The following is a 13,276-nucleotide window of genomic DNA, read 5'->3' as shown; positions in this document are numbered from 1 at the left end:
AGCACTGACAAATACCTTACCTTGTCACGTTGTATCCGGTGAAAAGTTGTTTCAACAAAGAAAAGTAATGTTAAAAAGAAGATCTGATTTCCATTCATTTCCAAAATAAACGCCTAGTTAGATGGGTCTTCATGACTCTGGGCCAAATCTGCTTCTCCTCACAGTCCCTTTAATAAAAGATAGAAAGTTTGGAAAAATGGCAGTCATCATCCAGTTTTGAGTTTGTGTTCTCTCTTGTGGAGCCACGTAAACATTATTGTCTTCTTCCTGTCACTTATCCATAAACTTGTGATTTAATATGAATTCCACATTACGCTCTAGCAAAGACAGGTTCCCTGGATCAGGCCCTGGATTTGTCTCAACGTCATCTAGTGTGTACCCAGCCCAAATTGTGAAAAGTTATAGCACGCCAAAATACTGAAACAGTAATTTCTGGAGATCTTTCTTTTCTTTTTTTTTATATAGGTAGATTGTTCTGCCAGATGTTAAATCAATCTATAAATTCTTTAATATTGTTTTTTTTTTTTTTTTTTTTTCAAATCTTGGACTGAAAAAAATAGAGACACAAGTTTTTAATTCCTGCTGTCATGTGTAAAAGTTGCATGTAAAAATTACAGTGGTGTTTACATGATTAATTTGTGCACACCAGACTGACAGACATCGTGATTACTGATCAACCGAGAAGGAGAGCTGGAGGAAGGAAACTCCTCTAATTTATTGCACAACTACACATTCAAATGCGCATGTCTGTGTTCCTACAAACCAACATGAAAGTCTGGCTGTAGAGGGCTCAGGTGTTCTTGACAGGTGCATTCAACAAATAGACAGACAGACAGAAGCAGCAATGTGAGGTAGAGACAGGCTGACTCTGGACATCCTCTGACCGTTCTGATGCTTCTTGTAATGGTCAGTGATATAATGAAAATCCCTTTGAGTTTGTCCTGTTGTTGACATTCTTCCCTCGTTGTTTCTATCCTGCAGGCCGTGGTGTTTGTTAAGCTGCAGAACATTCCTCCCACTCGTCCTTTTCTCCGCTATCAATTATATTAACAGCACCCTGAAGCTTCCTCCCAGCATGTTGCTCCATTTTGTGACAGGAAGGCTTTCTGCTGTTACTTTATGGCCTCCTGGTACATTATAGCGCTGCACTGGTAATAGAGCTCACTCCTTATTCTACTCCAGGCTTTGCCCTGCCATCCAATTTGTCTTTCAAACACAAGACATCTTATAGTGACAATGAAGAATTTTTACGGCCGTGCTGATGTCATCACATTTCTGTTTGTCCCTCATCTCCTGGGGCACAGCTTACAGGAAAATGAATTATACAACACTATGGACAGGATAGATGTTCAGCAGTCAACTTGAGGCCAATTTGCTCTAATTTGACTTGGCTTATGTTCCCATCTAGCCATACAACTGAAGATGATCTGCCAGCATCCTTTAACAATTATGTTTTCTGGCTTTTTTCCACACTGTAAATAATGTACGAGCACAAAGAAGCTGCAAGAGTCATGTGGCATGTCAAGTTTACCCTTGATTGGCACAAGGACCAAAAATAGCGACATCAAGCATTCCTACACTAATTGTTAGTCATACTCAAGCCCCATACGTTGTGTAACCACACACCATCATGTGAACCCACCAGAGTGCTGCAGCCTTAAATCATTCATCGATTTAAGCGAACAGCTCAGGCAGAAATACGTTGGACAGGCAGTACTCATGCATGCAGCCCCGGGCTTTGAGATTCCCACAGGGATTGTGAGGAGCGGCTGTTGATGCTCTGCTCTGTTTGTATGGACAGTTTGTTTGAGCTGCTCAATTGAAGGTACTTCTGTGCATTTTAAATATTTAGACAGATCTCATTTGTTAGAATTTTGCTTATAAGATAAGTTCACATTTCAGTGTCTGTCTTTGAACAGTATCTAACACTCTGTATTCACATTTAATAATTAATGAATGAGCGATGTAACAATGTCTTTTATGACATGCCCTCAAAAAATTCCTTAAAGTGGACAAACACAAAGAGAAGTTCTGAATTCTTCTGTGCATAAATGCTTCTGTAGCAAAATAAAATAAATTTAAGGGTCAAGCAGTTTGATTCAGTAAAACTGGAAAGAGATCTTCTCAACTGGCTTTAATCTTATTGTAAATGTATGTATCTATAACATTTTAATCTTGAAATTGACTTCCTTATTATTCACTTTATTACAAATGCTATCAATGAACCTGCTGACTGCTATAAATCTGAAGATCAGCCCTTAACCGGATTATTTGTTGTTTTTTAGAAATAGTACATAAAATTGTATCATTTTTGGCTCTGTAGGCTGAAGTCTGTTTGACGTCATTTATTTCTCTCCACCTGCAACTAAGTCTATCATTGTTTCCAATCTCAACAGTCATAAGATGTTTGTCTAACATGAGTCTGGTTCCCCTCAGGGTTCCTGCCTTTAAAGTTGTTGTTCTTGCCACTGTAACTTGCTAAATGCTGTTAAGTGCTCTACTTATTGTGGATCAAAGTGGGATAAAATACATTTTTTAAAGAAGATAGTATTGAATCTTTTCCTATCTTGGTGTTGGTTTCTGTGATAATATTAACAGAAAGTATCGTCATCTAAGAATAACATTTTTTTGACTTGATGCTTTAAAAATAAAGGCTGATTCTGTCTTTTTTTTCCCTTCACTGGTCACAATGTAGAAACAATATGGCATTGACATATTGATACCTGTTAAATATATTGAAAAAGACACAGGTTGAGATCTAAGACACTAGAGAAAAATACAGATAGAGTGCATTTGAAACAGTATAATGATGGTGAAATAAAATAACGTAGCTTAGATAAGGAATGTTTAACTCTAGGGGAGAAAATAGAAATCAAATTGCCTCTGAATGGCCTACAAAAGCAAAGACCATGAGCAAAATGTGAAAAACTAAATAAATCTTCTATGCCAGATACCCAGATAGATATAGCTATATCTGAATATAAAAAAGACAACATGATTTGTGTTGTTTATTTTATTTTTTCTTCGGAAAACAGGGCTTAAAGGTGCCAGCTCCACTGTAAAATTTGTGAAAATCCTGTCAAGAATTGTTTTAGTGGAAGAACAACTTTGGATAAAGCTGTTCATGTGCATCTTAGCAGAAAACTTCAAGGTATACACTAAATAAATTGACATCATTTATTTAATTCTCCATTTGGCAGAAGTGTAAACACAGTATTGGTAGCTACCGACAATTATCTCTTTAAAATCTTTGTTTTCATAACCTATTTATCGAGTTGGGTTATTCAATTGTTCTGTTGTCTTACAGTAGTTCATATCTGGTTTTTTTTGTAACAATTTCTCGATTGGTGCTTTTATTGTGAAGGGGCGTCGCCGCGGAAGTGTTGGATGTATGTCATGGCTGCAGGTGTTCATCACTAAGCTAACTTTTACAGCAGTCTTGTGATCATGGCGACGTTTTTTGGTGAAGTCCTATCGGTATATTCTCGGGCAGTAGAAGAAGATGAAGAGGATCTCGAAGAAAACGAAGAAGATGAACAAATCCGCAGAGAACTCGAGGAAAAGAGGTAAAAACCGTTAGCCACCTAGCATGGAGACAGAAAGTGTCAAGTCAGAAAGCATGGAAGTTTTGTATTAATAATATTTGACGGTTATTCAGATTTGTTTGAAAGGGTAAGATTTATTTTAAGATCCGAGATCAATGACATGTAACTTTTCTTGTATCATGTCCTGCTGCTTTTGTTTCGAACAGTGCTTATAATTTAAAAGTAGCTGCATGTGGGAGTGGTTGTAGCTAGCTAACATGACACATTAATTTTCCTTCAACTGGATCAAGGTGAAGTCAAGACGTATTTTTTCTTTGTGAATAGTGTTTTAATTGTCAGCAAATGCAAATTTCGCCATGGAGACATACGATCAATATCTAGTTTTATGGATATGTATTTCTAACACTCAGTCTTATAGTACATTGTTGGACTTATTTCAGAGAGAGTTGTGTATTTTTTGGACCTTGAATCTTTTGGATCCCTGGATTTTTAGGTCCTTACCACTGTGGATGTTTCAGTCTCCACGTGTTTGGTCTTTAAAATCTAACTAACAGAAGCCTCCACTTTTAGTAGTTTCAGTTTCGGTTTCAGCGCCATCATTGTATTTGATTATGAGAACATTTCCGAGTACAATTTGATTTTATGTAAAATATGTGATACCAGGATAGTAATTGCTGGCTTTGTAGCTCTTAATGCATGCATGAGATACAACATAAAAATGTTACCCCTTCTCTAATGCTTTTCTAACTCTTCATCAGGGAGGTTCGTCTCAACTGGACTCCAGAGGTCTCAGAGTCCCTGAAGTCTGGGAAGAAGCTGCAGTGTTCAGAGTTCATTCTCGCTGTGGGACACAATGCTGCCAGTAAGTGAGGCAATGGCTGCCTGCAGCATCAAATGCTTTGAAACACAAAGAAAAGACCCTTTGGTGATCACTAACCCTGCTTGCAGGAGTTTTTGTTTTCTAAATTTTGCTTGAAAGCAGCTGTGAGAAATAAAAAAAAGCACAATTTTTAAAAAAATCCAGATTCAAATGTGCTGTTCTGTTGCTACATTGCCCAAATACACCAGTTGCTGCTCCGGTTCGTCTCTTCTTCATCACGGCATGATATCCAATGGGTTTCTATTCAAGTCACTGCGGCAACTCATACTGACTCCAGTCTGTTGCATTCTGACTGTGTCTCAGCTCTGGCAGGTCCGAGCCCTCTGGATCAGATATGTAAGCCCTCTATTTTTGCAAAATGCGAGCAGTGACTCAACTTTTTAGTCAGATTCGGATGTGATTTATTCACCAGAAATGTTTTGGTTTTATTGTATTTTGTTTATAGTAGAAAATAGAGCAAAATGATCACAAAGTGCAATTTGATTTCTTTACTTCTCAGAAGAATTAAAAAAATTCTAGCTTTTTACAAGCTAAAACCAAATTCTGTTCCTTTTTATTTATTTATTTATTGATAAAGAATACTGTTATGTTTCATCAAAGTAGTTACCCATTATTTCATGTCACTGCTGTAGTCAATTTATTGCTTGAGCACTGATGAGAGTAGCTGCCTCGGTCCCAATGACTTCCTTAACAAAAAGACTCACATATGTCCATCTGTGCAGATAATAAGTAAACAGCAGTTGAATACTGTGAAGCTCTATGGAACTCTTCCTCTATTAATACGTTCCCAGTAGCATCACCCAGTCAAATAAGAGTAGAATGGAAAAATAACTTCTGTCACATGTGGGCTGCTGTTGAATACTGAGAGGGTTTGTCTTCACAGGATTTCTGTCAGTGTACGTTCTCACCTCTGCAAACTGGGACGCAGTGGGACATGCATCCGTGTGGAACGAGAGGAGCCGGGCTGTATCTGGGCAAAGCAGCGAGGAGTCAGCGTGTGTTTTCTACAGACAGAAGGACAGCCCATCAGTGAGTGACACACTGTGCAAAACACCATGTGTTACTACTTGATTAATGCCACAGAAAGCACATAAAATGTTGTAAACTCAATAATTCCTGTTAAATGAGTTTTTTCCTGATTGTCTATTTAGATTGTCTCACATTAAAAGCACATTACAATGCCTTTGCCCACTTCATTATCAAGCTGCAAACAAGTAACAAATGAAAGGGATACGCCAGACAAAGTGGAGAAATATCAAAAAGCAGATGCTTTCAATGGCATCAGGAATTCATCTTCAAAACAATTATAGTTTGTTAAAGCTGATTATATTACCACATTAATCCAGCACTTGTTCAAATGTTTTTATATCTCAGTAGATCTGACAGAGCAGAGTTTGTACCACAGCACTTTGAGAGTAAAGCACCGGACTCTGCTTCAGCCACCAAACTTGTGAAGTAGGCCATGACGCACAGGATTAATGATCTCTGGGAATCTGGTGTCTCTAACACAAAGTGTCAGCTTAGAGAGTTATAACCAAGCAGCCTGATATGTGTAGCGACGTGTGTGTGGTTTTTCCATCAGCCTGGTGTCATTTGCACATGATTCAATCAAGATAAACATTGTGAACGACCCTGTGTGTAAGCACTGCCCTGCTGAGGAAGCTCCAGATTTATCACGCAGCCCTCAGATGGCTGCAGGGAGTTAATGAACTGAGGAAGAAGATTTTTATACACTATAAAGCAGCTGTGGACAAGAAATACTGTAGCCATAACACATTAATTTAAAGGACAGATTTACTGAAATTCTTATCACAGCCTACATTTTTAAAGCTGTTATAAACGCATCTGTAAGTTGTGTTTGTAAGCATTTTCTGGGTCGTTTTGCCTAAACTAACAGGGAAAGTAAAGCCGGAAGAAAATAAAAATGGTGCTAGGATTAAAATTTAAGGCGTACATTGAAGTCCAAACCTTTGTGATAAAGAGCTGCAAATCAGTGAGTGAGTTCATTTACAGTGTGGAGCTCTTTTTGTCCAAGCATAAAATAAACTCCCTCCAGTTTTTGTCCCAACACTTAAAGTTTTGGCGTACTAACAGTTTGTGGAAACTTGAAGGTCAGAAAAAGACCTGATTGTTGGGGACATGGGAGTGTAGGGTCCCATCGGAGCCAGTTTTCCATTGGCTGGAGTAGTGTGATTAAAAAAATTAGATATTATTCCTGAAATATGCCACCCATCAGTATCATTAGATTTTCCTGTATTTTTTGTTACGCTTTTGCAGTTTAGAAATGTACATTTTTGATCTATAAATGCTTCATAAATTTACCTTTGCATTTCTTTTTCCCTTTCAGGTTTTGATTTGCCAAGTGACCTGCTACATTGCAGAGGACCAGCTTTTTCAGTGGACACAAAAGGTATACATTTAAATAATCAGGCCACTGGCACCCTGAAAGTGACCCAAGAACAACATTTTGCATCCGTCTCACTTTTCATTTGAATTTATTGTATTTTGTGAATATCTTCCAAGTAACTGATTTATTTGATTTATTTATAATAATCACACCTATATTGTGCATTTATCCCCTCTCATATCATCCCTCTTTTAATTGTGTAACTATCACATTGCTACTACTAATGCAATAGACATTATTATATTATTCCAAATGATTCATATATTTTTTACTGAAAATGTATTTTAATATTACTGGGCCTAAAGGTTGTACACTTTAAAGTGGGGGATTTGTGCTTTTATAAGTTTCATGATGTCCCCCTGGTACCCCTGAATTTGCTTCGCACAATTTTCAGCCCCCCAAAATTCCTTATCCTCAAAAAGAAAAACAAGATTAAATTAGCAAAAATAATATTTTTCTCATTTTAGCCTCTGCCTGAAATGATTAATTTTAGCTGCTGTCTTTTTAAGACTCCCTGCTCCAAAAAAAACCCTTTCCTCTGATTGGCTAGTCCTCTGGAAGCCTGTCAGGAGTAGAGCTATGTACTTGGTGTGGAGGCATCCTCCCCCAACATATCATGAACCAGTCAGGAGATCTTTATGTGATGAACCGATAATTTCGGCAAATCTTATGCAATCCTGTTAAGATTTGTATTTACTGTATTTAGCAGTTTGAAAATTTATATACAGACATTCAGCATTGTAGCTTTTTATCCATGGTTAAAAGATGGGAAAGCACAAGACCCTCTAAAGTGAATTATTTTTAAATATTCTTGTATGTTACATAATTAAATTAAAGGCTGACTATTCTATTCTGTATTTATGTCTGTGAAGTCATACATGAAAATACATAAGTACATTTGATCATTTACTTGCATTTATGTAACAAATTGACAATAGGTCAGCTTTTATTTTTGAAGTCACAGAATTTTAGTTTTGCACTTTCTATTGGTGTCACTTGCACACAGACAAATTTGCTGTCTGCATAGTAATTTTTTGTCCCACCATATGAACTTTTTACCTCATTGCTCTGTATATCTGCAGATAAATCCAAGTATTTAGAGCAGCAAATATCACTGATTATACCAGTGAAAAGCAGTTCTACACAAAATAAAAACAGTGATTTAAATGGAGTTGAAACTGCAGTACTAATTTTCTCAGTGACCCCCCGACAGAATTCTCCTCCCTGCTGTTTAACAGTAATGTTTGCGTCTCTGTCTCTTGTAGGTGTTTGACTGTCTGCAGCACAGAGAGCTGAACGTGACGGTGTTATCCGACAGCTCTGTGGCGGAATACAAGACAGCAGACTATCTGTGCTGTAGCTCTGCCCCCTTCCTTCGCTCGCTCCACACCGGTGCTTACAGCGCTCAGCCTGTTTGCCAGTCACTGGAGCAACCCAACATAGTCACTGGGCTGTCAGCTGCAGGTACTGCTGTTGTTGGGTGAAAGGACCTATAACTCTTGTGTCATAAAGTCAGATTACCTGTTCCCCTTTGCTTTTTGCAGACACACACTCTGGGCTCTTAAAAGCTGTATGACTCAGCTTTCTTCTTTTGACATAGAGCTCTGCATATAGAGATATTAAATCTTGGGATATTGAAAAGGGAGATTTTTTTTCCTGAAAATGAGTTGCTAAATATTCACATTAAATCCTCTTATGAGAAAAGTTCCCTTTCCTGTTCCAACTTTTGTAGTGACTTTGGAAACCCCTGCAGCCAAATCAGCACCATAGCACTTTGCTGAGCTCAAGCTGTACATGTGTAAGTGACAAAAATGTCACAGTTTATTTGTTTTAACAGTCAACACATCAGTCATCCAGAGGCTTTGCCCTGGAATTTAATAAAAGGCTTTTTTGGCAGCATACTAAATCACCTCGTCTGAAGCTGACCCTGTGGCAATAGTTGCAGGTATTAAAAAAAAAAATACTCAGTAGAAATGGCTGATCCTGGCTTCATTTGCTTGTGCAGCTCGTACAGAGGCATCAGTGTTAATTTCAGCTCTTACAGGATAAAAACTTCTCTACAAAGTGGGAAAAATGAATACTTGGATTGTTATTTCCGTACAATGAGGTGTGGTTTTCTCTGTGGTTACACATACATCACACATTTAGTAACGATGAGACCTCACTCTGTAGACCTCACTGTGATCACAGCTCACAATGAATTAATGAACCAAAACACTGTAATTGTGCAGCAGTATTGTCTTCTATAGTGACAAGACGGAGTAAAAAGCTGTGAGCTGGATGTAAATGAAAACCTGGGAATATTAAAGCAATGACTGAGGCACATTAACCTCTTGTGTTGTGTATAAATCAGGCTTTTATACCAGTTTTCTTTCTCGAATTTGTCTTTTCAAGTGTCCTTGAGCCAGACACTGAAGCAGAAATTGCTCCTGGTGTGTGTGTGTGTGTGTGTGTGTGTGTGTGTGTGTGTGTGTGTATGGCTGTAAGTCTCTCTGTACAAAGTGTCTGCTGAATGAAATGTTGGGCCATTAGACTCCTCTTCACTCTCTGAGCACACACACTCCTGCATCCTGATTTGGTCATTTTGGTGCTATTGTGCTAAAACTCACTGAAACTCCTAACAAAGTGTTGTCTTATCAGGATGAGGGGGAGGATGAGTCTGTAACACAGAGGACTGACTGTGAATACACCCGTCCACTCTTCATCTGTCTTCATTGTTAAGTCTTTGTTCTTCCTCTTTGTGTTGTCTCATCAGTGCTGAACCACTGCGAGGTCCACCGCATCGCCGCTGTTGTTTACCAGTGTTACAGTGATGTCATTGGCCCTGACTCTGTCACCATGGAGACCTTTAAGCCTGCACTAACTAAGCTTGGCAAGTCCATACAGGTGAGCTGCTTTTCTTTTTATCTCTGAGGGAGCTTTTTGGAAAGGTCAGAGTGCTCGGGAAGAGGATGAAAGAAGAAGCTCTGCTCAAAGTTTGGGGACTTACTAGAGAAGGAAAGTTTCCAGCAGTGCTCCTTTTTTATTCCCTCAGATTTTTTTCCAATCCTATCATTAAACAGAGGTAATGTAACAGTAGTAACGATTCTAATGGAGGTTTTAATCACCTTCACCTACAAACTTCATTTATCAAACTTGCCCAACTATTTTATTTCACCCTTTATAATCTTCAAATCATATACTTGTATTGACGCAGTCAGATTAGCTATAATATTAGCTTAATTTGTCATTTTAGTTTTGCCATGACTATCAGAATGAAAAAAGAACTAAAGCTGAAAGTGGGACCCACAAAATACAACAATGGAAGACACAGCTTTTTTCTGCTTTAAGGTTTTGCCTGTGCTTTTAGTGGTTTGAAAGAGCAGTAGATAAAAAGCTGGTTGGTTTTGTTTTGAGGACTATAGTAACTGTACATGGGGCGTGAGATCCAGATGGAATTCAACCACCAATTCCTTGAGTATTTGAAATATAAATGATAGAAGATGGAGAAGATGCTGCTGGAGCAGCAAATTCATGAACCATCACACCTGGGTTCTCCTGATATTAAAGGGGCAGAGGATTAAGGATGAAACCATAATAAGCAAAAGTAAAACTATGCCTGACAGAAAAGCAAGATGAATGAAAACATGTCAGCTCCACAAAAGTGAAGATAAAAGAGACCTGGGTGCAGTGGTGTTGTACCAAAGCACATTGTATTGTAAGGTGTCTCCAACACAGGCCCTCTCAGTTCAAAGGGTGAAGTTGAATTATTACCCTGACTAAAAACCTCTGTGTTGATGTCATTCCCCCTGAACTTAACATTTTTAAAGGTTGCATCATGTATATAACAGAGCTGCTGTATGTGATGACTTGAGTTTGTGCAAGTGTAACTAATGAAGTGCTTGCAGGGTAAGTGTGTTCCAGTTAATGGTTCTGGCATTTTGCCATCGTTAAAGGCCAGTTGGAGGCACAAACTGTTGCTGCAGAGAATTCATTGTTGACTTATCATGCCATAATTTGCTGAATTCCAAAATAGAATGAGCAGAAAAGTGGATTATATGATACAGCAGTTTTTCTCCTTTCTCTTCAGTGTTACATCCATCGTGTAAGAACGGTTTCTAGCCATTTTACCCAGTTTGTTTCCATCTGTGGCTCAACTTCTCCACCATAGTTTTCGTGTGCAGCCTTGCAGCTGTGACTTTTTTCTGAGAATCAGGTGGTAAACTTTAAAAGCAATGATTAAAGTTGGTGAATTTCAGTCTGATTCAACCTGCAGAAGTGCTCAAACTATGAGTCACATAGCAACGCACATAGGAAAATGAACAAGTGTCTGAAATAGCTCCTTCTGTTCTCTCGCTTCTACTTAACATTCCCTCAGCACTTGACATTATGTAGCATCACAGCACTTGAAAGCTGCCACTTAATGAGTGAGGGGTCAGGATCTAAGTGGAGCTGAAGATTTCAAGTCGACTGCGTTTGCTTTTATCTCCAAAAGACTTGACAAACACTCTCAGATGATCAGTTTTTAGACAGTAATTTGCCTTATAGCAGGTGTATTTCAGTAACTTTATATTGAGTGTCAATTAAATCAAAGGAAGCTTTGTGTCAAGTAATCAGTTTCAATGTGAGGACGTAGGATGAGTTAATCAGGGTCCACAATGTGGTCAAAGGAGAAAAAGTAATATGAGAGTTGTCAAACCTCTGAGTCAGTTTAACAGATTTTATTCTCCCTGTTTTAGCAAAAAACATTATAGTAATACCATCAGCTCGTTTTCAACTCCTCCAAATGTAAGAAGTGAAGCCAAAATACAACCTGTCTGCTCTCAGACATTTAACTTCCTGAAAAACTGCAAAGATGACTACAGTCCACAGAAGAAAAGAGTCTTGAGTTAATCTGAAGTAGAGTTTTAAAGCTATTTGAAGTTCAAAGACTTTCTGATGTCAGTCTCTAAGTTTTCCCTTGCTCTCTTCTTCTAATCTGGTAAAGGTTACTGCAACCTGCATTTTTCATAGAGCTGTCAATCATCATTGAATAACTAAGAACGTCACATTTTCCTGAAAAAGAAACGCCTGCACATAAATCCACATAATGAGAAACAACTTTCATGACAAAAAGCACATTCGAAGGTCAATTATGTGACATGTTTTAATTATCTAGAATTAGACTTTTATTTCCTCTGTAAAGAAGGAAAAAACAAGCTCGAACACCTGTACTGCACTCAGACACCAGGTGGAGCTTTAAATGTTTTGGGGGCTTTTGTGGGGCTGTTGTGCCGTCTAGTTTGGCTTTTATTAAATAAATCACCCTTTCCTCTTTCTCTCCTCAGTTGGACACTTCTCCGAGCACAGACGTCCTCCGCAAGTTTGCAAGAACCACCGATATCCAGAGTAACCTTTATATCTAAAGATCACGCTGCACATGTGCTGTAGAATTCTTCTATTTTCCTTTAAATACTGTCATTTTTTAAAATAAAGAAAATGTACAAAGAAAGCCTTTGTTTGAATACAAATTAGTAATTAATTTGTTGTTGTAATATGTTAAGTTTGATTGTTAACAGACCTACTTGGACTATTGTTGGCAAACAACCCTTTAAATTGGGAATTTATAAATGGTGTGCCTGCATTTTGCTTGTATCTATTCACTCCCTTCTTCTCACCAAGTGTATTTGAAATCAAAATACGACTGGTGCGGGGATGTCCCCATGATTCGTGATTTAAAGATGCCACCAGCCGGTGATATTTTTCGTCCTTATTTATTACCAAGTACCTGCAAAACTTATTACCTCCCCAGGCCCCTAGTCTTGTTCTAATAAAATATGAAATCAAGTTTCCTCAACACTGTTATCACACCAGCGCATTAAGCTGGGAATGACCCACATTTCCTCCCGCCTCTGGTGTTGAATTTAAATTGCTTTGCCTTTAAAGTGTCTGAGATATTCAGGAGGCAACTCAGCATAAGAATAGAGCACTTTTATCGGCATACATACTGCTCCCACTGATCTCCTGTCAGCTGTGCATGCATACGGTGATGATATTGTCAAAATGATGAATACTGAGTAGGACAGCAGAGATGAAATAATGGAATAAGAGTTGGGAGAGTTTGCAGGATCAGGGCAGTACCCTGGCATATAGATAATTGTATTCTTAACCAATTCTGGTAAAGGTGTAAGCTGTTTGAGTTCCCTAGAGTAGTTCAATTATTTGAGATACTTCTTTTTATTGTAAAACTGGACAAATCACTTGACAAAATCCAAGACAAAACTTCAGGTTTTAACAAATTTGCATTTTGGCAAAAGCTCAAGTCTTAACCTAAGCCAAGCTGCTTATACAAATCTGCTGCAGAGAGTTTTATAGTGTAATTGAAGTTTTTTCTATTTAAAGATATATAAACGGAGAGATCTTTTCCTCACAATACAAATGAATTCATATTTTATTACAATTCCAGCAATTAAATCCATTCTTGGT

General features: G+C 38.1%; 1 protein-coding gene across 1 annotated transcript; it reads left to right on the top strand.

Moving 5' to 3' along the window:
- Nucleotides 1–3,355: 3,355 nt before the first annotated feature.
- psmg1 (proteasome (prosome, macropain) assembly chaperone 1) lies at nt 3,356–12,291 on the top strand. The gene is made up of 7 exons (XM_074671515.1): nt 3,356–3,566; nt 4,304–4,407; nt 5,309–5,454; nt 6,773–6,835; nt 8,098–8,296; nt 9,588–9,718; nt 12,139–12,291. The coding sequence occupies exons 1-7, from the start codon at nt 3,448–3,450 to the stop codon at nt 12,214–12,216; spliced, it is 840 nt and encodes a 279-aa protein (XP_074527616.1). The 5' UTR covers nt 3,356–3,447; the 3' UTR covers nt 12,217–12,291.
- The last annotated feature ends 985 nt before the right edge of the window (nt 12,292–13,276 follow it).

The sequence above is a fragment of the Halichoeres trimaculatus genome, unplaced genomic scaffold, assembly GCF_033239565.1.
Source record: "Halichoeres trimaculatus isolate MK-OKI-2021-1 unplaced genomic scaffold, fHalTri1.1 fHalTri1_scaffold_6, whole genome shotgun sequence".
Classification (NCBI taxonomy): domain Eukaryota; kingdom Metazoa; phylum Chordata; class Actinopteri; order Labriformes; family Labridae; genus Halichoeres; species Halichoeres trimaculatus.
This window is presented reverse-complemented; position numbering and strand designations above follow the sequence as displayed.